At 40.5% G+C, this 25275-nt stretch overlaps 4 protein-coding genes across 7 annotated transcripts; 1 reads left to right on the forward strand and 3 right to left on the reverse strand.

Moving 5' to 3' along the window:
• Positions 1 to 309: 309 nt before the first annotated feature.
• c1qtnf9 (C1q and TNF related 9) lies at positions 310 to 2115 on the reverse strand. Its single transcript, XM_044339675.1, has 3 exons — positions 1704 to 2115; positions 1539 to 1601; positions 310 to 1365 (listed from the first exon to the last, which is right to left on the reverse strand). Exons 1-3 carry the CDS (start codon positions 1888 to 1890, stop codon positions 596 to 598), a joined length of 1020 nt encoding a protein of 339 aa, XP_044195610.1. The 5' UTR covers positions 1891 to 2115; the 3' UTR covers positions 310 to 595.
• Positions 2116 to 3083: 968 nt separating this feature from the next.
• Positions 3084 to 6931, reverse strand: tagln3b (transgelin 3b). 2 transcript variants are annotated; one of them, XM_044339689.1, is made up of 5 exons: positions 6770 to 6931; positions 5635 to 5852; positions 4539 to 4713; positions 4270 to 4372; positions 3084 to 4158 (listed from the first exon to the last, which is right to left on the reverse strand). In XM_044339689.1, exons 2-5 carry the CDS (start codon positions 5812 to 5814, stop codon positions 4017 to 4019), a joined length of 600 nt encoding a protein of 199 aa, XP_044195624.1. In that variant the 5' UTR covers positions 5815 to 5852; positions 6770 to 6931; the 3' UTR covers positions 3084 to 4016. The 2 variants fall into 2 exon arrangements, with proteins under 2 accessions (XP_044195624.1, XP_044195625.1); XM_044339690.1 differs by lacking the exon at positions 6770 to 6931 and adding an exon at positions 6143 to 6216.
• Positions 6932 to 8591: 1660 nt separating this feature from the next.
• On the reverse strand, positions 8592 to 13182 carry abhd10b (abhydrolase domain containing 10, depalmitoylase b). 2 transcript variants are annotated; one of them, XM_044339679.1, is made up of 5 exons: positions 13052 to 13182; positions 12384 to 12570; positions 11126 to 11237; positions 9486 to 9623; positions 8592 to 9362 (listed from the first exon to the last, which is right to left on the reverse strand). In XM_044339679.1, the coding sequence occupies exons 1-5, from the start codon at positions 13143 to 13145 to the stop codon at positions 9021 to 9023; spliced, it is 873 nt and encodes a 290-aa protein (XP_044195614.1). In that variant the 5' UTR covers positions 13146 to 13182; the 3' UTR covers positions 8592 to 9020. The 2 variants fall into 2 exon arrangements, with proteins under 2 accessions (XP_044195614.1, XP_044195615.1); XM_044339680.1 differs by having other exon boundaries at positions 12384 to 12567; positions 13052 to 13177.
• Positions 13183 to 15657: 2475 nt separating this feature from the next.
• ythdf3 (YTH N(6)-methyladenosine RNA binding protein 3) lies at positions 15658 to 23745 on the forward strand. Of its 2 annotated transcripts, XM_044339654.1 has the most exons (6): positions 15658 to 16256; positions 16359 to 16591; positions 17049 to 17073; positions 17381 to 17460; positions 17744 to 19408; positions 22704 to 23745. In XM_044339654.1, exons 2-6 carry the CDS (start codon positions 16568 to 16570, stop codon positions 22725 to 22727), a joined length of 1818 nt encoding a protein of 605 aa, XP_044195589.1. In that variant the 5' UTR covers positions 15658 to 16256; positions 16359 to 16567; the 3' UTR covers positions 22728 to 23745. The 2 variants fall into 2 exon arrangements, with proteins under 2 accessions (XP_044195589.1, XP_044195588.1); XM_044339653.1 differs by having other exon boundaries at positions 15658 to 16591.
• Positions 23746 to 25275: the final 1530 nt, after the last annotated feature.

A 25275-nucleotide genomic window follows, 5' to 3' on the forward strand; every position in this document is an offset into this window, starting at 1 on the left:
ACCATTTCGCTGATGGCCAATCATAATTCAGTACATGAGACCATGACTACAAAGCCACGCCCACGGCGGAGAGCGCTTCATTGAAGAAAAAAAAAGAAGAAAAGAGAAGAAAGACAATGGGGTACCTCACTTCCTGCGGCTCCTTGAAGACAAAAAAAGACTGGACCTTCCAGTTCGTGCTGCACTTTCTCTCTCGCGTCACACCAAGCTAATTAATGTGTCGGGTATTTCTCTTACGCATGCCGATCCCCAAATACCAGAGCATGAAAGAAGATGACTTAGTGAATGCTGAATGTCTTTATTACAACACAACAAACAGGCTAGAAGAACCACACAAAGCAGAGGCAACTTTTGATGGTGACAAAAATGACACCTTATTTTAATCTGTTTAATAACCCTTTTCTAAATTTACAGGCTGATATTGACATAACCATGCACTCCAATAGAATTACATATTAAAGATCTAGATAATGTAATACGTAATGTAATATAAAACCAACAAAAGTTCAGAATGCCAGGCTTATCTCTCCTGGCTGATATCTTATCTATAAAATATTATTATCTATATAATATTATTTTCAAGTGATAGCCTAATTTAAGCCCCAAAGATTAAGAACCCAGAGAAGGTAGTGTCATCATCTTCATCAGCAAAGAGCCCATTAAACAGCTCTCCTCCAGTCACCTGCAACCACACCTTGTCCCCGACCTCCAGGTGCAGCACAGCACCCCCTGCTGCCTGGTCCTCGCTGCCCTGGTAGTTATCTGTGGTATGAATAATCTTCTCTCCATTCTTTATGAGAGCCACCTTCACGTTTCTGGAGAAGACTGTGATGTGATAGGTGAAATAGTAAGCACCTGCTGCCAAGCATGTGAATCTACCGGTTTGTGGATCGTAGTGACTCTGCTTGTTGTAAATAATCTTGTCAAACCGGATTGGTGTGTTACCCGTTGGTAGCTTTGACTGTACAGTGAGGCCCACAGAGAAGGCGCTTTTAGAGATAACAGGCGCATCTCCCTTCTCACCTTTATCACCCCTCTCTCCTCGGGTCCCTCTGTCCCCACGATATCCAATATTGCCTTTATGACCTGGAACACCAATTTCCCCTTTAGGCCCTGGTCTGCCAGGGGGTCCAAGTGGTCCCTGAATGCCTCTGTCTCCTCGAAGGCCAGTTTCCCCCTTTTGACCCTCTGGTCCAGGAGGCCCCAAATCCCCTTTAGGTCCTTGGAGTCCACGTAGCCCAAGCTCTCCCTTAGATCCTTTCAGGCCAATGGGCCCTTGGACTCCTTGGGGCCCCATTTTCCCTGGAGGCCCCCGTTCTCCATTTTCCCCTCTTTTTCCTTTGAGTCCTGCTAGGCCAACTGCACCTGTAAATAACAAGCATATATACCATTTAGTACAATAAATATACTACGAAATGTTGTTAAAAGTACATATAAATATGGATGATATGCCTGATAATTTTAGATTAATGTTGTAAAAAAGTGTAGGTTATTTTACAGATTTACACGTTTGTGCAGGTTATTCTGAAAATACATACCGGGTTCCCCTTTCTCTCCCATATGGCCATCCTTGCCTGCTGGTCCAATTGGACCAATCATACCTTTACATGGATAATTGATAAGTTATTGTGAAGTTGAAGCATAAAAAATGTTGAAAAACTTTGTACATAGAGCATGCTGTAGAGGAGAAGTTATCAATTTACCTTGATCACCTTTATCACCTCTGAGTCCATCTCGACCATCTCTGCCAGGTGCACCATTGTGTCCAGGATCCCCAGGTATTCCAGGGTATCCACAAACACAGCCTTTATTTTGGGATGCTTCCTGTGAAACACACCTGACTGCCAATAGAAGGAGCAAGAGAGCAACCCTAAAACTCATCTGCAACATTGTCCCTGATGCGTCCGTCTCTCAAAACTAATATCACACAATGCACAACCTTTCAGAGTCAAAGAAGTTTAAGCAAGCGCATGTTCGTCTCATAACCACATGGTCTACTCAAATGCACACATGTAGCGATTAATCTTCAAGTCGTCTTCTAACAGGGTTACTCAGATCTGAAGGAGCACAGTGGAACAAAAGACAACCAGGACTCCAACCAAAGAAAACACTAACTGGAGAACTTTGAACAAGAGTGACCTCTGTCTTTTTTATTGGCTGACTGAGTTTTTGGCTTACTTATTGAGACTATCCCTGTCAGTTACACATCACCTGTGCCCCTCTGGATGCTTCTCTGGTTGAGGCTAATAATAAGCTCAAAGTGTATGTGAGGGACAGACATGCTAAAGGCTAAACAGTTCCATGTGTGCAATGAATGCCTTAGAATAATATTAGCTATTAAGGTTTTGTATTATATTTAAAGGACAGCAGTTTAATGGGCTGTGCTTAGTCACTACACGCTAATAGCGAGCACAAATGTTAATTCATGCATGCTTTTCTCATATGTGCTCTTTAAAATGCCAACAGTCAGAAACAATTGACCCCATAAACTGGATCATTGACATAAAATGTGACCTTTTTGTGGTCTACAGCCCAACCCTGCCTCACCAGAATGCCTTAGACAAACATTTCTGCTTCTCTAAACGATAGCGCCCCTCAGATGTTATCTAGATGTGTTAACCATGTTTAAAGCAGGCATTTGGACACTGACATTCCATAGGATGGTAAAAGATATACAACTACTCCTAAAGAACAGTACAATATAGTTTTAAAATATATATATGGTAGTGTTTGTGATACTGCAAAATTTCTTTTTGCAAGGAATAAAAGTGTCCAAATGTAAAAACAGCATTACTGGAGCAGGAATTGAAGGTCACTCAGCATGGCAAAAGCTCACTAGCACCAAGGCTTGATTCAGGACTATCTGAGAAGCCGTCGTCCTAATTACTATGCTGTGCTGCTGCCCCTTTATTAGATTGTGTACAGTGAGGAGAGACAGGGGGGATGGGCACATGGGAGGAGCTGGAACATTAAACCAAGATAAGAAAAAAAAATATACCCACAACACTCCGAGTACACAGCACACACCCCTGACTTGGCTATTGAGATACCACGCATGTGTACAACACAGACCGACACCAGTATATGTTCACATACTTTATTTTTTCAATATTTGTTCTCACAAGCCTCCATAATATAAATATATTTAAAAATATAAACATGACAATACATAAAAGTGCACATTCAAGCAATGTCTTTACCTGGCACCAGAAAAGGTAACTTCACTGTAATATGTGTTGGCTACTGCACATTTACTTGCTTGGACACAAAATGGACACATCATGGACAAAGATGTAATCTATGAAACAAATTACAAGGGCATGGCTCAGAATGAATGAAATTCATTTATAATTTGAGGCCAATATATCAGGACCCAGTCTCTGTAGTCCCATAACCAGGCACAACGTGAGGTTGATTTGGTTACAGAGGATACTGCAACAAGTCTTCAGACAAGATAGCAGAGACATCGCCGGTCATTGAACTCTGTTAGGTTTAAGGCTAAACAATCACACAGTAACAGATCATCCTAAAACAATGATACATGTAATAAATGTATGCATGAATAAGAAAAATATTAAGAAACATAGAATAAAACATGCTGTAACAGTGACTTACAGTATTTCTGATTCTTAACAATGTGTACAATACTGATGGCTTGTGTTGTATAGAGATTTCAATCTTGACTTCTCTAGAAGACTAAATTGATGTTGAATGACTTGGAGCTCCATGTTATGTAATCATCTGGACATGGAAGGTAAGCTTAACAAAGTTACAAAGCTAGAATGGGAACAGCACGTGGCCAAAGGGAAGAGAGGAAGACAGCTTGAAGAAGGAGATCTACAGCATTTGACATCATTTCTTTCAGACCGTGAATGTGGGAAAGCAGCAATTCCAGGGAAATTGAGGTTAACATAGCAAGTGCTACAGAGGATAGGAAGGTTTTGGGGCTACAACATCTGTGGTATTAGTAGAAAATAAGGTCTGGAAGCAGGGCAGCAAGTTAGCTAGTAAGTGGTCTACATGATCTGACGGTGCATACCATAGCCCGTCATACCAGATTGGGAAGCTCCGCGGTTGCTGCCCATCTGCAGGCCGATCAAACTCTGGCCTTGGCGCAGCTGCTCTTCAGTGAAATCTCGTCGATATCCCTGGGCTTTCCTACGCACATACAACAGTTAAAAGGTGAGGAAGAGGACGATGTAGGAACATGGGCATGCAGTTGTGAAGAACATGAAGCTTTGAGGTTACACTGAGATTTTTTTTTTTTACCTGTGGAACCAGTCTCGGTCACCTTTGTAATGACCATCGTCCTTAGTGACAGCAACACTCCCCAGAGCCATTAGGGTTCTTTGCACTGCTGCCATGTCCTTTCCTGTTGCAAAAATATCATGATAATGTTGATTTGACATTTAGTGACAACTGAAAGCATTGCAAAACTGGCATGAATAAATATACCAGCCCCGCAGTAGATGGAACATATAATGTGAAGATCAAAAGCAAAACTGCAAAAGACAACTTGGTTTGAGAGATCTCTTTACCTTCCCAGAGGTCTACAGTTTGAAATATGTCAGTTGTTGTGACTCCATAAGCTTCTGCAGCTTGCAGGAACTGAGAGATCTTCTCCATTTGTTTGAAAGCCATCTGAGTCTCTGGGATCTTCTTGATGGGCTCCTTCCCCCTCGGATAAAGGCTGTTGATGAGCCTACAGAGAATCTGCAACAAAGGAGGAGAATTAACTGCCTTGACTATATCACACTGACAGTTGAGGGTTTTTAAATGAGTAATTCACCTTAATACACTCTAATTCATCTTGATTAAATGTAATTAACATTTTACATTAATTGGCTTTTTTTATTTTCCCTGTCTACGTCTTTCAGTAATTTAAAGCATTTCTCTAGAGAAGGGATACAAAAATGCATTTGTATTGAGTTGTGAGAGCTGAGTGTTTTTCCAATTGATAAAAAGTGCAAGTCATTTCCTCAATGAAAATGCAACATGTCTCATGGCAGCATTTAACTCTTGTCTGCTGAGTTAACTGCTGGTGCAGAAAATGGTGTCTCATCAGCTTCTGTGATGCATTTCTCTGAATGATTTTTTAACATTATAGTCAGCCAGAATGTCAAGTAAAAAGACCTTGCAGCTCTCTGCAGGGTGTATTTTATAATTGGTTGTTAATTAGGTTTTATTGTGATAAGCACTTTCGGTGGAGAGACATAGGAGTTCATTCAAAGGGTTCACGGATGAAAAAATCCTACATTTGCAAAGCAGGGAACGACGGTTAGCAATTCAAAATCCACTGTTTATTAAAAGATATTTTTCAGTCTGAAAAACACAATTCTCTTTTCTATTATATGTACATCTACATCGGCTGGACCCCATATGTCTGGGAGTGATGATAATGGTTTATTAATTCAAACAGACAATTATAATAAAGGCCAACAAATGACTGATTACCGTACCTTTAGTGCAATATTTAATCAAAGTTTCAAAGTAAATGGGCACATAAAATTGATTGCATATTTTAACCATTTTAACTACATGGGCCCTTTGACAGAGCTGGTAAATCTGACAGCCTATGTTGTAGCTTAAATAATTCAATGGTAACTTCTATTTTAAGGCACGGCAGAAACTCACCGTTCCATCCATCAGCCATGTCTGGAAGTTCTGCTTGCCGGGCTGCGGCTTCTCCATGTTTCCTCCACACTGTGCTACTATCCAGTCCACCAGCCGCTGTTCCAGGTCTGGGTCGTACTTCTGATCAATCTTCTCCTGCACCTCCCGGCTCAGTCCATAGCTGGGCCCCCTGTTCGCCATGGCAGCTCTTCCAACACTCTACACAGAGTATAGTAGCCCTGAAGAGAACAAATGGTAAACATAAAGCTGAAATAGCATGACCTTATCCAGCAAAAACGCTCAGACAAAAATATCATCATAAATACCTGCTTTAGTATATTACTATGTTTATTCTGACTATATTGTAGCCTGTTTAAATGACTACAGGATAATTAAAGTTATTTTAAGAGTTAATTCTTCTCTGCTAACAAAAAAAATCAACATCCATCAGCAGCATCAGAGCACTATCTAAACCATCTCAATATCTGAAGAGAAACAAGAATCCAGGTTTTAGTTTCTTTAGCAGCACCTGTCTCCCTTACAGCTCAACAGTCCACCAGGCGCATCTCTGGAGGCTGTAGCAGGGAAGGGTGTGGTCCCTGGCAGCTGTCCCAAGCAGGGACAAGCCCTCTTATTGCTATGGTAACAATCAAACCTGTTTCCGGCACGCTGAGTGCTGTGATGCGCTGTGTAAAATGATGGTGCAAGTATAACCTCCTGTACCAGTCGTAATGGCACAAATTAAATAATCAAATGCATTTTCAGAAAGTTACCCCCATAAAAAAACATTCATTCATACAGTGCACAACTGTTCTATATTTAGTCTGCAATACTGTATAAATTAATTACGTCATTCCTCTTTGCCGCATATAAAAAGCTTATGTTAATCCTTATGTTGATTCATTGCATCTCTTTTTGGGCGCAATTCTGCAAGTTAAATTGAGTAAATTCAAATGAAGTCCCGCCATCTAATGTTACGACACCACATTGCTGCGCATTCTGCAGCTTGTAAACACATGAACATCTCACAATCACAAAGTCAACTGCGCAAACATCGCACTAGCTGCGACACATCGGTTGCGTTAACTTAATATAAAAACGTGTTCTGGCATTTGAGCAGTTAAATCCAAGAAAAAAAAGGGCTGTTTCTACTTACTGAAGAGGAGAGAGCGGTCAGATTCGTGCCGTGTCACTGTGTTAATTCCGCTGAGTTGGGCAGGGCTGAGGATGCTGAAGTGCTGAAGCATCCATGAAGCGCACACTGACAGGCGCGTCGGGCCGGGCTGGATCTCACTTTGTCCGGTAGGGGCGAGCCACTCGTTTTATATGCCAGCTCGTCCAGGAGGGGTCCCTAGAGACCCCCCAATACAAAATGCGATGTGATACCGACAGTGGTCACTGTAGTGCAAGACCAGCTTTAAGCAGCATGATGTGACCCCTCTGCAAGCCAAGCAACACGATGATGCCAAATTCATTTAAAGCTTTAAATAAAGGCTTGACCATATACTGGACATAAACCTGGTATACAACATTAAAATCCACCTTTTTTACCACATCATGTAGATTCAGTGACTTGCTCAATGGCACCTGAGCAGAGCTTATTTTTGCCTATCTTGTCTGTTTGGGATGGTTGCTTTAACCAATAGGCCAACCTCCTGACTTATCATTTTCCATCATTCTTCTGCTACAGCATCTGACTCTTAGTTTCAATAATGAAAGACATTTCTCTTCTTTTATTGAATTAGAGTTCTTGCGGTACATAAATGCTGCCTGCAGAGTGCTGCGGCTCAAGATGGGCAATATGTTGACTCATTTTATGTAGCTAACCAACAAAACAGCTACAATGTGGGATTACTTGCTGGTAAACAAAGACTTGTATTTAGCAAATGTGTTTCTTTAACCTGCTTTAAGCTAAAACTCATTTATAGCAGAAGAACACATAGTAAAACACCACCATACAGTATGTGATGCCTTTTTACACCATCTTTTCAGCTTGCATTACAATCATATGCTCCCATAAATCAATGCTCTTTTATTTTAGTTATGACACAAAGATGACTGCTTGCGTGTCTACAGCCATGAGTTAAAAGGTCAGAACTGCAGTCTAAGTGGACCTGAGAGAGACTAAGTGGTTTGTTTCGCCCCATTGAGCATAGTCCAGCTAGTGGCCAATTACATGTTAATAATCAACAGCTCCAGTCAGCAGGCCTCTCTATGGCTAAAGGCCAACAGGTAAGGAGAGTCATGTAACAGAATGTTCTGCTAACAAAAATAAACTATGACTGGAGCCTACAACCTTTGATGGTGTTGACATGCTATATACAGCCATTATTTATTATGTTGACATTGACAATTGAGTTATTTTCAGTATTTTGCTGTTTAAAATCTGGTGTTGTGTTACAAAAAACATCCTAATTTTGAAATCCTCATTTATCTGATCAATAATCAGTGATATAATTTTGGGCCTGATTTTGAAACTTATAAGAATTTAAGACGAATTGAATATCATATATAGAATGCATTTTAATATCAACTGCACTAAGCCTTTGTTCATCAAGACTAGGGCTGCAACTAATGATTATTTTCTCAATTGACCAATTAGTTGTTTGATCTGTAAAATGTCAGAAAATGGTGAAAGATGTTGATCAGTATTTCTCAAAGCCCAAGGTGATGTACTCAAGTGTGTTGTTTTGTCCTGACCAACAGTCCACAACCCAAATATATTCAGTTTACTGTCACAGAAGACTAAAGAAACCAGAAAATGTTCACATTTAAGAAGCTGGAATCACAGAATTTAGATTTTTTTCTTAAAGAATGAATCAAAATGATAAATCGATTATCATAATAGTTGAGGATTCATTTCATAGTTAGCAAGTAATTGATTAATCGTTGCAACTCTAATAAAGACAGTTGATTTTCAGCTGATTGGTTGTTGTGGTACCTGTGTGTGCATTCATTTCAAAAACTGAGACCTGCCCTCTAGTGTGCAGAGGTTTTATTGGCCAAAACGGGTGAAAAGTGATTAAAAAAGGCACAGGAAAACTATGCATCTAATTAAAGAGGGAGGAAAAAAAGTCAAACAGTAAGAACAGCGGCATAGACAGCAGCACTGGCAGACCTAAGGCTGACCAACATAACACTCAATATAATAACCTGGAACACATACAAATGCAACCTGAAGATATAAGGGACCAACTAGCATGAGAGCTCCCTTCATTAATAGTTTGCACAGTAACGGCATGTAGAAATGACAGATGAAATACGGGGAAAATAACAGATGGATAAAAGGTCATATTTGGCAGAGAAACATGCCATTGTTTGGTAATTTCCTCGAGGGTTGCATTCCCAGTAAACACAGTCCTCTCCTCAACTCAGCAACCTCCCAAGCTCCCTCCCCCATCCCTTACTTAGACCATAGTGGTCAGCTTGTCTATAAGATCATCAATAGTGTAGACCATGAGCTTGATGTCGTCCTTTTCAGACATGCGGTGCTGGCCATGTCGCCGGAGAATGACATCCACATCAGGACTGAGGACGCGTTCTGCGACCTGCATGGAAATGTGCCAGGGGACGTCTTCATCCTTGAGCCCGTGAATGAGCCGAACGGGACAGGTGATGGGGATGGGACTGTGGAGGACACAGTGATTTTCTGCCTCGCGCAGAAAGTCAATGCTAAACTTGTAAAGACCCTCCTCTGAGTGTTTGGTGGGCACTGTCCACTCCCCCTTCTCCTCAAACTCCTTTCGTGTCTGCACATTCAAACACAGAGAAATCAGAGTCAAGACATGGTCTTTAAGGGGAAATGGCTACAGTATTTCAAATTTAGTAACTGAATCATGTGGTGTATATATGCTGATGTTTAATGTTCCCACCTCCAGAGGAAGAGAGTTGAACGATGTGACGATGTGGTCAGCAGCAGTAGAGATGCCCACCAGTGCAGCAGTCTTCTCTGGTCGTGCAATGGCTGCCAGCAGCATGAGCCAACCTCCTATACTAGAACCCACCATTATCTACAGGTAGAACATCATAAGCAGACTGTTCAAATGACCAACTAATTGATGGAAACAGACAAAAACCTAATGAGAAACATTTCATCAACAACAATAGTCTCATACAATATAACAGCAGCGGAAGGGTAAAACCACCGCTAGTGTGGTCACACAGTGCCATCTTCTGGAGAAATTGTGCAACAAACGCATTACACAAGGGTTGAAAAGTAAAAAGATTTTATTGATTCGAATTTCATTATTGATTCTGCTCTTTGATCATATTTTTTATTGATTACTTTATTATTCTCTTTTTAATAATTTGTTGAGAGCAAATAGAGGGTTTAATATGGATTTTTGCATTGATTATATGTTTATTGCTTAATTTCTGTTCAGAAAAAGCTGAACTGCATCAAAATAATATACAGTACATAAATATTTTTTTTTACAAATAATAATATTGCCAAAAATGTCCTAAAAGTCAAAGTTGTCAATAACTAGTGGCCTGGAGGTACCTGAGTCCAACATTAGAGTCACAAATTAGAATATTTGCATTATGTTTGTTAATCATGTACATGTATGTTTGTTCCCTTTTTCAAGAAAAAAAAACAGGTTCCTGAGGAAGCCTTTGTGGGTCCACTGTCATTACATTTCAATGTTTGCGGCTTTCGATTTAACCACAGGTAACACTGATGCACTGTGTGAGTGGATGCACCACTTGTCCGAGGATAATTAAAAACAATGCGTTGCTCTCATTTACTGCAAACATTAAGAACAAAGTATTTTGGTCATAGTGCAAACCTTACCTGAAATCAACATTTTGCAAAGTCTAGCCTTTTGATCTTTGAAGAGGTTCTCTTTTCATGGCTCAAGAATCACTTGAAAGGTTCAGACAATGTGAATTCCTAAAAGTGTGAATTCTGACGTTAAAGGCGGCCTGAATACTTTTCTTGTAAACAAAAAAAACATTCACCTTTTCTCACCAAAATGCATTGTGTGTATCCTTGAGGCCTGATTAAAAATTTTAAAGCATTTCTTTCCTCAGATAACATTTGCAAAGAAATGTTTATATCCATATTTGCTAGCTGTAAGTCCTCTTCATTTCCTTTGCTGACGTGTTGCTGGGTTTCTTTGTGTGTTACTTCTGCCAACTGATGATCAGTTGAATAGCTTGAAACCTGGATCAGAGTGTGTATCACATTGCCAGCGTGCTCACACATTAGCATGTGTGCCCACATGTTCATGCATGAATGATTCAAACAAAATAGGAATCCACATGTAAAAACATTGCTCCATAGGGCTACTAGTTGTCAAAAATTCCACAGGGTACCTTTAAGTCATTGTTTGCAATGCACAGAAATCAATAACAGGAACTGATAGTGTCACAGCTGAACAATGCTCAGGTATCTGATCATTCAAAACCTGTTTTACTGACTCTTAATAACCATTCCTATTAGGCAAAATGTTCATAACTTCATTGATTACTAACCATCAGTAACTTGTTAATGGGCATAAGGAATATTTACCTGTGGCCCTTCTGCTAACTCATCCAGCACAAAAAGGACATCTTTTTTCCAGGTACCAATAGTTCCTTCTGCCAGCACCCCCTCTGAGGCCCCATGTCCTGTGTAGTCAAACCTGTGAAAACATAAATAGAACAGCCCATGGCCATAACTATCAGAGGGTAAAACAATGGTAAGCTATGCAAGACCGAAGACAAAGTCAATTAAATTTTTTTCTAGATATCATGTATACAAGGGCACCAGCTAAATACCCAACTGAACATGGGATTAGGCATGAGATTTTAAGTATTCAGAATTTCAGAGGCATGTCTTTTAATATCCAACACCCCCAAGAGCAAATGCTTTACAGGACAAAAGAAGGTTTGAAATGCTTGGAGGCATTCAAAACAATGATTCATTGTTGTATTGTAAACCTGATCAACAGAAACTAAACTGATTATATTTTGATAATCACCATTTCCTCCTCTTTATTTACGGCACATTTGCCACTAATCTTAACTTACTCTAATGCTGACAAGGTCTTCTCAGTAATTTGCCCACAGAAATATAATTCCTTCGGTCTATTGATTATCTCAGTCAACAACTTTAAGAAATAACTTCAAAACTAAAATAATTTTACTTATTGACTACTTGTGCTTGACTTCTCGTTCTATGGTCAAGGCTGTCAGAGTGCAGTGGTCATTTTTGCTAGTTTATCTGAAGCTAATATGAAGCTTCAGCTATCCAAATTAATCAAATCAAGTCAATATCTTTCAAAGTTAGTCTTTTTAGTGCCAAAATCCCTCTTTTTGTTACTATATTTCCACCGCAGCTCAAAAAGGACACACTGTCCAAGGAAACACAAAGAGGGAATTTGATGCTAAAAAGAATGTAAATGTGTCAGATATCCACTTGATTTGACTAACTCAGACTGCTGAAGCCTCATATAAGCTTCACATAACCTGCAGTATGTCCACAGTCATTTTGTGTGGATTTTGGCCCTCATCACTTACAATGAAAGCACATTTGAAGGGGATCTTTTAACAGCCAGTATGAACAGGAGGAATGATTACAGCGAGGAAAACCTCTCAGTGTTTATATGGGCACCGGACTGTTGTTTTAAGACAGACTATCCTTTAGGATGATCATAACCAACAGTATAGACTTCCAGGGCCAGTATGCATGAGGTGTCTGTTTGCTCTGATCTATTATATATAGTATGAGAATGTGAGAATGGCATCCATCGTCTCATTATGTAATCCTCTGGGTTTGGATGGTTTACCTGAGGTATGAGTGCCCTAGTGACCGGCAAAACTCCTCCAGTGCCTCAGCCTTCTGCCCATTCATGTTGGAGCCATACCCTGGCAGGAAGACCACACCTGGGGACTTCCCCTTCACTCTTCTGTAGGCCAGTTTAGGAAGGTCCGGCCGTGAAGCATACTGAACTGTGGACTTGTGTCTCCTGTCTCCTGGTTGAAAGAACAAAGAATTACTGATATGGCAAAACATGTTATGTAAATGACTCATAAATGTAAATTACATTAGCTCAAACGAAATGGTGGGGGAAAAAAACAAGAAAAAACTACAATGTCACACCCCACTTAATAGGATAATAGATCTATCTTGACGCGATTTAGAGAGCATAGCACATGGCTAACATACTGGTTAAACGGCATGGACATGTTTGACCAAACATATGAACAATTTAGGCACATTTACAGACCTAAGTCAAGTTAAATAATGGCTAAACATTTTAAAATAGTACGAGGTTCACTGTGGACTGCGCAAAAACAGCCAAGTCAAGCGCAAACGCCGCACCGTTTAGATGCCCTAAATGTTTAAGACGATTCAGTCTGTGAGCCACACCCCCTCCTGTGCGTTTAAATGCCATCTTAAGGAATCAAACGGTTTTAAAAATGAAGTGCGCCAACAACTGAGACTTGAACAAACCTGCCAGGGGCTTAGTAGACAAAGCAGCAAGACCTCCATTACTTAAAATCTGCGAAAGTCCTCTGCGGCAGGACCTCAGCGCGACGGCTGCCATACTGTTCCGCGAACCACCGACGAAGTCTCGCGAGAAGTGATTTCTTCGGTTCACTACAGCACAGTGCTGTGCAAAACTAGCGGAGGTTCATTCTCCTGAAGTTGTTTACTGTTTTTCAGGGTATATTTACACTGTGGTTTTGCTACTTTAAGCCATATGGAGAAGTAGCAAAACCACAGTGTAAACATATTGCTTTACAAGTGAAACTCCTGCATGCAAAATGTTACTTAAAGAAAAAAAAACAGAGTATGTAGCTGACCAGTATAGAGCAGAATGACCCCTGACTGTTATATTAGCCTATTACATATTTCATTAATGGGTTACTATTGTTGATGGATAAATTAACATGCAGAATTTTGATGTTGTAGCTGGCCAAGTGGAGCTGATTAACAAAAATATTTTAAAAACTGATCATGTTTTGTGTTTAAAATCTTAATTTATCAAGGAAACTAGTTACTACAGCTGTCAAATAAATGTAGTGAAGTAAAAGTGGGAAGTGCCATAAAATGGAAATAACTAAAGAACAAATACCTCAAAACTGTACCAAAGTGCAGTAGGCTACTTGAGTAAATGTGGCTACTTATTTCATTTCCACCACTGCTGTGAAGTTGCTTCTTCTTGCTCTCGGCAATCATATAATACAATTGTCATGACTTTGTAAAACATAATTTGCTCTATGTTATTCTTACTAATTTCGATATCAATAAATTGTACTGAATTTCTGCACTTCAGTCTTATGCAGCAGCCAACTGTGAACATTAAGTGAAAGCATGTAGTCAAAATTTTACTTAAATTAAAGTACATATGTATGAGGAGCAAAGTGTACTCAAAGTATCAAAAATAAAAATACTCATTGTGCAGAAAAACAGCTCCTGTTAGTGTCATATGACACATATTGGATTGCTAATATTGATGCATTAATGTATAAATAGCATTTTAATGTTGTAGATGTTTGAGATGGAGTTAATTTGATCTAGGAAGGCTAGTGTATGTAAGAATGCATCATATTATTTCAATTCATCATATGTTTTTTGGATTAGAAAATGTTAATCTGTGGAACAGTATTTCCTGAAATGTAGCGAAATATAAAGTAGAAAGTAGCAGAAAATGTAAATACTCAAATAAAGCACAAGTACATAAAAATTGTGCTTAAAGTCCTTCTCCACTCAAAAATGTTTTTCCTCTTGTTCCTACAGTTAGATGTTTGAGCTTCAGTGTGCAGAATGACGTATGTGCAGAGTTTGTTTTCACATTCATCTGCTGAAAGTGAGAAGTTTCTCTGTGCTCATTGAGAGTCTGAGTTAAAGACATGGACCTACAAGCATGATTTGTGACATTACAACTATTTTTGGAAACACATCCTGGTCCAGGATGCATCTTACACAAATGTAATGTGGAAACATGAAACCTCCAGTGCACAAACACTGAGAATGGACTTTACAGTGAAGTGGGAGACATCTTGTGTTCAGCACTTTTGAAAATTAAAATATTTACATATTCATAGCTTCTGGATTTTTAATGAGGGAGAAGGAGGAGATGTTTTTAAGAATTTCTAACTAGGTAATTGAACTTTTTTGTGGAAAAACATTTCAGACACAAATTATTATTCAAAGGAAGGTATGTTTATATGTCTTAAAACATGCCTGAAGGGGATCTTTAAAGTCCCCCTTTACCCAAAAATGTGTTTTTCCTAATGTTCCTACAGTTGGATGTTTGAGCATCTCTGTGCAGAATGATGTATGTGCAGTTGGACACTAAAAGACTGTTTTCACATTTATCTGCTGAAAGTGGAAAGCTTCTCTTTGCTCATTGCAAATCAGATTTTAAGGGGCAGGCCTATGAGCAGGATTCTTAGTAGTTTGGAAGCCAATCCTGGTCCAATATTCAATTTAGGAAAAATTCAATTGTGGAAACTTGAAGCCTCCAGTGCATATAAACTGAGAATGGACATTACAGTGAGGTATACGATATGTGTCCAGCAGTTAAACTTTTTAAAATGAAATATATTTACATATTATTAGAGTCCGCATTTTTAATGAGATTTTAACAACATAATTGATCTTTTTTGTGGAAAAACCATATCAGACACAAATTATTATTCAAAGCAAAGTATTTCTATATGTCTTAAAACATGACTGGAGGGGGTCTTTGAGTATTTGAGTAAATGCACTTTGTTATTGTCCATTACTGCTTATAGTTATTCTTTTCCTCTTTGTATACATTTTATTTTGTATTGTTTTATATTATTTTACCCACATGAAAACAGTGGGGTCTATTAGTCTGCTGGGTCTGAAAAGTATAGTGGCTGTTAACAGAGGCACCCAAATACAAGATTCAAAATGTTTATTGTCACTCCGGTTATACAAATACAAGCATGTGAAATACTGTGACTGGGAGGCTCCATTCATTACAATAAAAAGAGTAAATAAATATATAAAATAATACATATAAAATATAATAACAAAATGTAAAAAGCATAAAAGACAGAATCAGTGAATAAAGCCTTTAGAAAGTTATTATAGCTAGACTGTGGTTATTGCACAAAAGGTAGAAAAATCATTGGTGTGGAAGAAGTAAATATTATGTCTCACTTTCATATACAGTGGTACAAACTGATACATAGAAAACAAGAAACAAAAAAGAAGACGAAAACAAACAAAAAAGGAATACATTTTTGACATTTTACAATGTCAGATTTTGTGTTATATGCAGCATATTATATTCGCTTAATAACTTAAAGGCCTTAATAGCTTTTTTTGGGTTTTTAACATTAGATAAAATTGTGCTATATTGTTTAAATTCATTAATAAAGTGCAGGAAAGTTGACCGACCATTTTTTTCATATGAACATGGAATTTTCCAAAATTAAGAAATAGTGGAATGATATACAGCATGCTATTTTCGATCTTATCATGACTAAAATATAACATTACATCAAACATATCTATTTCCACAGTGAAGTGAGAGCAGCGGGGAGCTTGCTGTGCGTCTGACTGTCATGTGAAGTGTCAGTTTGTAACATGACTCAGAGCGTCACAGGCGGAAGGTCACGGAGCAGCAGGACGGAACGGAAGCGGGAGTAAAAAAGCCTATCCGCCATTGTGGAGTATGGTAAGGCATATTCCAGTAAGACACTAGTCCGTTACAGATTGACTGATAAAACACCATCTGTGGGAGCGGATCGGACACATTAAATTGACGCCTTCTCCACAGAACACAAAGTCGCCGTTTGTAACAGCCAGAAGCAGCCGATCGTCGTCAGGTCTGAGCCCGGGGAGCAAAGCGCCGCCTCGTAGCGTTCACCGAGTGATTGGACAACCCGAGAGACGAGCCAGGAAAGCACCGAAGTGCACAGAGAGAGAGAGGCAGGGGGAAGCCGTGGACAGTCTCACTAAACAGCGATCAGTTTCGGCTCCTGGAGGATGTCTGCGACCACAGTCGATCAGGTTCGTGTATTGACAATTTGAACGGTGCTATAAATTAGCCGGCCGTGCGGCGAAATGAAACTTTGCCGACAACAGTTTGATCCCGGTTGGCATGCCAGATGATCAAACAGGCTAAAAAAGTCTTTGATATGTGATAGCTATTAGCTGTAATGTAGGCCGGCTGTATTGCCAACCAACTCTGGTTGTAGCCGGTTGCCAATGCGGCACCGTTTACTGGATGCCAAAGCGTTTGACATCCGGTCAATAACACCAAGCAACCTGTAAATGTTAACATCCGGGCTGATGGCTGCAGCCTGAGGTTAGGCGACTGTTATATTTATCCATGTATAGGTTACAGCCTGCTCTGTGTTTGTATATGTGCGTGTGTGTGTGTATGTGTATGTGTGTGTGTGTGTTTCTTGTTTTTCTGTCGTGATCTGACTAGTATCATCTCTTTTTTTCCTGCACATTATTTCAGAGACCTAAAGGACAAGGAAATAAAGGTAAGGTTTTTAAGAGTGATATGTAAATGTAAAATGGTAATTTCAGTGTAGCAGTGCAGGCTGTTATCAGGATACTTAGTGATAAACTGCAGCTTATTTACAATATGTTAGCATTATTGTCACCTAATTCATTTGCCTTTGTTTTGTTAATGTTACCCTACACTGAGATCTTGTCATGTTTTGGCTTTCACTTCTACATACATTTGACAAAAACAAAAAATATTACCAGCTGATATCTGAGGTTGACATATTTGGGGATCACATACAGTACATATGATGCTCTAATGTTTTCTCTTTCCACTCATAGTGCAAAACGGATCAATGCATCAAAAGGATGGTGTGAATGATGATGATTTTGAGCCTTACCTAAGCAGCCAGACAAATCAGGTATGTATACTAAACAATGGTATGTCCATATTGTCCAGACCACAACATAGTACTGACTACTATGTTGTGGCAAGTACTCATCTTATAACCTCATACTATGGGCGAATCAGTTGCGTATTTGAGATGTCAGCCATATAAAATATGATTATCTTCATTCCTTTTTGCTTTAGCTTTTCTGGTTTGTTCCTATTGAGCTCAGATGTCTCTGTACACAATTTATTTTCACTGTTCATAATGTAAAATTGTCATGTACATTAACCGGTTGCCTCTTTATTCCATACAGAGTAACAACTATCCACCAATGTCTGATCCCTACATGCCCAGCTACTATGCTCCATCCATTGGCTTCCCTTACTCTCTGGGAGAGGCTGCTTGGTCCACAGCAGGAGACCCTCCTATGCCCTACCTAACTACCTATGGACAGATGAGCAATGGTGAGCCTCACTTCATCCCTGATGGTGTGTTCAGCCAGCCAGGCGCCCTGGGGAACACTCCCCCCTTCCTCGGCCAGCATGGCTTCAATTTCTTTCCTGGCAATGCAGACTTTTCCACTTGGGGTACCAGTGTCTCTCAGGGTCAGTCCACGCAGAGCTCAGTCTACAGTAACAGCTATGGGTACGCTCCCAGCTCGCTGGGTCGGGCCATTACGGACGGACAGGCGGGTTTTGGAAGTGACACCCAGCTCAGTAAGGTCCCAGTGCTGAACAGCATCGAGCAGGGTATGGCGGGGTTAAAACTGGGTACGGACATGGTGGCAGCTGTCACCAAAACCGTGGGCTCGCCCTTAGGAGGCACAGCAGGTATGAGCAGCATGGCAGCCAATAACCTTCCTCCGTCTGTCAGCTCATCCGCACCTAAACCTGCCTCCTGGGCAGCCATTGCCAAGAAGCCGGCCAAGCCACAGCCCAAGGTCAAACCCAAAGCCAACATGGGGATGGGGGGAGGTGTCACCATTCCCCCACCCCCCATAAAGCACAATATGAACATTGGTACTTGGGACGATAAGGGCTCTCTGAACAAGCCCCCATTAGCTCAGACTATGATGCCCCCGCAGCCTCTGGTGCAGCAGCCTCTCCTAGCTCAGCCCCAGGCCTTACTGCAGAACCCATTGCCCCCTCAGCCTCAACACCAACACCAGCACCAACACCAACACCAGCCCTTCCAGCTCCAGTCTCTCCAGTCCCCCCAACATCCTCAGCCCCTCCCTCCTGGCCCTCCACACCTTCACCTCACCTCTCAACCTGGCCCCCCGCAGCCCCTTCATCAGCAGCAACCCCAGCAGCCTGGCCCACCTCCCAACCGTTGGGTGGCTCCCAGGAACCGGGGTGAGGGCTTCGGTCTGGGTGGGGGAGTCCCACTGAGTGCCTCCCCTTGCTCTGGAGAAGTGCATCCTGTGCTGGAGAAACTCCGTGCCCTCAACAACTACAACCCCAAAGACTTTGACTGGAACTTGAAAAACGGACGTGTTTTCATTATCAAGAGCTATTCGGAAGATGACATCCACCGCTCAATCAAGTACTCTATCTGGTGCAGCACAGAACACGGCAACAAGCGCCTGGATGGTGCCTACCGCTCACTGGGCAGCAAGGGGCCCTTGTACCTGTTGTTCAGCGTCAACGGCAGTGGGCACTTCTGTGGCGTGGCCGAGATGCGCTCACCGGTGGACTACAATGCCTATGCAGGCGTCTGGTCTCAGGACAAGTGGAAGGGCAAGTTTGAGGTGAAGTGGGTTTTCATCAAAGATGTGCCCAACAACCAGCTGCGACACATCCGGCTGGAGAACAATGACAACAAGCCAGTGACCAACTCCAGGGACACTCAGGAAGTGCCTCTGGAGAAGGCCAAACAAGTGCTTAAAATTATCGCCACTTACAAGCATACCACCTCAATCTTTGATGACTTTGCACATTATGAGAAACGTCAGGAAGAGGAGGAGGCTCTGAGGAAGGTGAGATAAACACACATACAAAGAGATATGTCCTCTGTAACTAGCTTGTTTGTATGCATGAGACGGTTCAGTTTAGCTACCCTTTAATTCAAAGGGAGGTTAACTTTCACTGAGTCACTGCTACAGGCTGTAGTCAGACTGTAATCAGCTGATCTTGTTCCACCTGCTCTTGGACAGAGGTTATGACATCCTGTAGCTGAATGAACAGTCTGGTGTAAATGGAAGTTCCCACAGGCATGTCAACAGATTGACATGTCATCATTGCTCATAAGCAGGTTGGTGAAACTGATTCCTCATCAGCCATGTTGTGCTGTCGAGATTGCGATGATCTGCCCAAGTGGAGTTAGATGCATAGAGGTTTCCTGAAATAGCCCACATTCCTGGCATACCTTCTTTCAGACAAAGGCAGATGTAGGCTCTGATCTCCCTTTGAACGCCAAGCCTCTCTGCTCTCCACAGGCTCCTCATGCTTTATTAGTCTTTAACAACATAAGCCCTCGGCCTGCAGACTGGCTGCAATGTGCTTCAGAGTTGGTACAGTTTGCCTTAGATGTTCTAAAGGGTTGATTTCTAAAATGTTTCCGAGCAAAACATAATAAAAATGCACGATTACTTTTGTCTGTGCACACACAGTGTAAGCCTGCATCCTCAGAGGGGAAACTAAAATATGTTGCAGTGATAATAACAGTGGTGTACCACAAATGTTTAGTCTAAGTAGTAAAAGCTCTGTGGGATGCTGCTGCTGTGGAAAAACAGCAGCCAGGGAGTGAATAACATGTTATCATTGCTAGCATTCTGCTGCATCCATTCTTAGATTCACCAGTATGCTAATCTAATTGCGTTTAGAAAACTCCCATGACCCGCTCCCTCCTTTTCTCCCACTCCCCCACTGGTGGTGCTCCATTGATGTTGTATTGACTCCTCGCTGCTGACCTTGTTAATATGCGCTGGGTTACTTTCTCATAAATATTTCAAGTCAATGTTTTCAGGCTTCTGAAAACAACCTGTCAGTAGAAAGCCTGTTTCATCCTGCGTCGTGCAGGCGTTGCGCTGTGCTGCTTTTGTAGCCCTGACCTCCTACATGACAGGATCGGCCCAGCTGAGGCCTCACCCTCCTTCGCCTGACAAGGTTAATTGTTCTCTATTGTTTGGCCTGTCCTTCCCGAACTTTGAGAGGTGTCAAACCAGCACAGTTACCTGCGCTCTAACAGCATCCCTAAGATAACTTTGGATCTTAATGTTGTTGCAGGATTTTATTAGCATCACTAATTTGGCAATTAATAAATAGAAACAAGCCCCCTCGGCCCCTCCCCTCTGGATATACTGTAACTAGGAAACTCGTGGCGTATTAGGGAGAATCTGCTGTAATGGTTACAGCTGTATCCCACCAGTAAAGATGTAGTTGAAAATCAGAGTAGATATCAATTCAGGCAGAATTTCATGAATAAAATAATTGATATATTTCTGTCATCATTAAAGTGAATTGCGCTGTCAGTTTATATTTTAATCTAATGATTTAAAGTCCTATGACCACCAACTGTGCTGAGTCAAAGGGTCTTCTTGTATACTGAATGTTGTGGAGAGATTCTGTCCCCACAGCTGAGGATAGAGTTACACTGGGGGCCAGGGTCTCACAGGGCTTTTCCACTGACACAGACACTCAGTCCTCAAAGAGGACACTGTCCCACTTGAATAATGGAAAATAGTTAGCCTGAAAGTCTAGTCAGTGACATCAGATCAAATTATGAAGATCCTTGGGTTATTTTGACTTCCATGTTTTGTTTTGTTTTTTAGGATTTTACTCTACGTGTCATATCGTTAACGATAAAACAGACTGTTGAACAGCATTGTTTCTTTTTTCTGATCCACGACACACCTGTGAATATTTGATATTTTTGTGGTGTGTTGTGATTACTCTTGTTTTGTTGAGCATGCATGGTGCTGGTTTTGTGTTTATCTGCGGGAAAGTGAGTCTTATTAATACAAGCTGAATGTAGTGGCTGCAGACTCGATGCCTCAAGTGTAAACACAGCCGAATAGTTTGGCAAGTGCATACCTTAGGTCTACTAAACTCATCCCTGTTTTTCTTACAGTGCATACTCTCTTGCTCCATCTCTCACTTATCATTTAACTCTAAACAGAGTATCCTGACTTTAGCTATTGATTCGTTTTCATGGCAGTGTAGTAAATCAGTATTACTGGAATAAGATATTTGGTTCTCATCTTAGATGTTTTTTAATCTGAAGGGCCCAGATTGAGAGGAAAGGTTTAATGAGGTCTTTAAGCAAAGCAAACTAAAATGTACTATTAGTGGAATACAGTGTTTCAGACGATATACTGGTTGATTTTGTGACATAAACGAATTTGGTTTCACTGTGATCAGAGTTTCAAGTGTTTGTCACTGAAACTGTGTATGGAAACCAATATTTTCCACAGGGAATAGGAAATAGGAAGTCAAACTGTGCAGTATCGGTTTTTTTTACAGTGGCGTATTAAAAATGGAACAACACATGACCTGAAGAATGCATTTGGTTTTTAGTCCTCTGAACAGCTGCTTGCTTTGGGATCTCAAATAGCCAAAATTGACAGACAAACTTACATATTGAGTTTACTTTCAACAGCACATTATGATGTTAAATTGCCTCAGCCTCCTCTGAGACACCCATTAGATTCCTTGCACAAATAGTACAGACTGATAAAATGGTTGAAACCAACTGAATCTCTAAATCAACTGAAACTGCTTTATCCCCTTTAACTGCAACATCAATCCCAAATTGACTGATGTTGTCAGTTGATTACTAGTCTTGGTTCTTAAAAAGAATATTTTTTATTATGTATAATTCAAAGAACACATGTAAATGCTCTGAAAATGGATACATTCAGTAAATTCAGAGTAAGGATGACAAAGTATGGACGGAGATCAGCACAATACATGGATTCATTTGATATGTCAATATTGATTGCCTTCATAAATGGGTCTTGATCATCACTTGATCTTGTAGTAGATCGGTACCTTCAGGTCTCCCAAAATCACCTTAGACATTAAATGCATCGTGATCTGTTGACACTATATGAACTATCAGCAAAAGCCTAAAAAAGGTACAAATCTTCAACTTGGATGTCCTCTCTATAAGCTGTCAAGCACTCAGTGTGTAGCTTTAGTGAAGACCAGAGGTGCAGCTCTGACATTCAGCTTTTTAAGCTGTTTTTTTTATGTTTTGTCTCTGTCCCTTGTTGCTTTTGTTCTGACAACATCCACTGATTTTCTCTTTTTTTGTCTCCTCTCTCTTGCCAGGAGCGCAATAGAAATAAACAGTAACCTTCAAGCAAGCTCTCTGCTAGAACTGCAACACTAATGACATAGGACCTTAAATAAAATTTGCCTAACCACAAGGAGGAAAGGCTCTCACAATCTTTCCGCTGAAGACAACAATGTATCTGAACACTTGAACATGACAATAGATGGACTCATCTGTATCCGTTGACTGGTGCATCAAAATCCTGTGTTCCTGTCTCACGAGAAAACGAACATAACCCACTTTGAAAACTCTGTCTTGAAAGCACTTTCAGTCTACCAATACCCTTAACTCTCTAACTCTGTGTTTCTTCTTCTTTAATTTTGTTTGTGAGCAACTAACTGACTAACCAGAGTAGTCAGAAGATTTCACCGGGCTTATTTGTAATTTTTTTTTTTTTTTTTTAAAGCCTCAAATGTTTGGGATATTGGTGAGCTCCATGGCGCTTGAAGAGAATTAAAGATGATATGTATAAATTAATCTTTTACTTGAATCTGTATTCAGCCATCTGATCCTTCTCAGACAGAGGCTGTTGGATGATTGACAGGTGGGACGAATTAATTGGGAAACAGCCACAATCATGCCAATCACAGGATGTATCCTCCCTCTACCTGTTCCCTTCCTTTCTGCATCTGTTTCCGTGTACCAAAAGATTACAATTATGCAGCAGGCTGGCGAGTGCCGGCCAGTGCACATCTTTGTTTTTTTTTTTCTTTTCTCTCTCTTGTGATTCTGTCATTCTGAAGTGCATTTGTCTGAGGAGAAACCTGCTGCTCTGGTAGAACTAGCGGTGGCCTCCTTGGGCCCTGTGGGTGACTGTCTTTGCTCTGATGTTGATGTACTCTACCGTACCTCAGGCTCAATCAGACTGTCTGTCCTCAACAACTCTTAGCACTTTTGGGAGAATCCCCACATCGTCCTGCTTGCTTGGCTTGACTTGGGATTCCCCCAAAACGGCAAGACATCAACTGCAAGGATGTGACAGTTTTCTCCTCTAGGTAACTCACTAGCTAAATAAAAATTACCCATGTTTAGCGCAAACCTTGTTTTTGTGTTTTTTTTTAACACAGAATGTGTTCACCCTTTTTATGTTATTTCTAGGCACCATACCACATGCACTCAGTGATCAGCAATTAAACACTCCTTCTGCAATTTGCATATGTGTCTCTAAATAAACTAGCGTATATAGCTGAAACTCCATCTCCCCACTTGCTTTGTATGTGGACATTTATTATGAGAATGGGCGTTAAAGTGTGTGTGAAAAGAGGGCCTGATCATTGATGCTAGGAGGGAGGTTTGAACTGTCCCGAGACGATAGAGTTGCCTTAAAATCTGAAAGGTGTACAGTAAGAAGACACCGTGTCAAAATTTGCTTGTGGAAGCCATTCTTTGCAGTTGTAAGAGAGTTATTTAACATCACAATATAACTGTATGGCATGACAACAAATATTGGAGCGTACATTCTTACCTGCATGAGGGTAAAAACTGGAATATTTAGGTTATCTCTTCTGTCCACGGTAAACCTTTGCTGTGAGTAAGGACACATGAGCACTGGACCATCGATGACAGGATTAAGCTCAGGTTCAACTACAGCATCACAATGATAGCCTCAGTGTGGCACCTTGATACCAGAGCAGATCAGGACTTTCAGCAAGATAACGCATCCAGTCAGAGTTCAAAATTTGGAGAAATACTCAGATGAAATGATGTCATTGACCTGGCTGCTACAACCCTGATATCACTTCTTTTTTGCATCTCTGGAATGACTCAGACAGCGTCCTGTGTGAAGAGCATCCAGCCATTAAACCCGTGCGGTTGATGTTTGTATGGTCAGCTTTTAATACACAAAACATGATCTAAATCTAAACAGAAGAGTAGCCAGAACACCAAAATTCACTTTCCTTTACATCCACACTCATAAACACGCCGTTTTTTGTTGCAATTGGTTTGTTTACATCAGTAATTGTTAATTCACTATAAAACATACTGTATTTATATATATAGTTTACATTGTAACCATTTAAGTCAACCTATTCAATTACATACAGAATGTGAATATATTTGTAAATACAGGTTGGACCTTTTAACACCAGGAATTTACAGGTCCCTCATTAAGTGCCTTAACGAGCAGCAGCTGTTTTTAAAGGCAATGCTGCATGCCACTTAACCGGGATTTATATTTTTATAAATGTGTTCATTCATTACCCATATTATGACTTATATTTAAAAATGTTCCAAAACATACAACTAAAAGTTTTTGTTTTGTTTTGGTTTTTTTTTTTTCCACACAAGGAATCTGTCTGTCATTATCTTGAAATATGATGTGGTGACAGCATGTGTGGTATTTCCTGTTTGCTGCTTTTAATCACATACTCTCTCCTCTCTAACCAGGCAGAGACCAAATAGAAGGAATTTTAAGTATCAACCATTAATGTCAAAAGATTAGAAGGGGTTTTTGCTCAGAATTAGGCTTTGGTTTGGGTGGAAAGGCCACTGAAGCTACAATTAGACTGTGTGATACTAACACTCCAAACTACAGAGGTTGTTTAGTAAGTTTTGCTGCTTCTTATG

Source organism: Thunnus albacares, chromosome 21 (genome assembly GCF_914725855.1).
Source record: "Thunnus albacares chromosome 21, fThuAlb1.1, whole genome shotgun sequence".
Lineage (NCBI taxonomy): Eukaryota > Metazoa > Chordata > Actinopteri > Scombriformes > Scombridae > Thunnus > Thunnus albacares.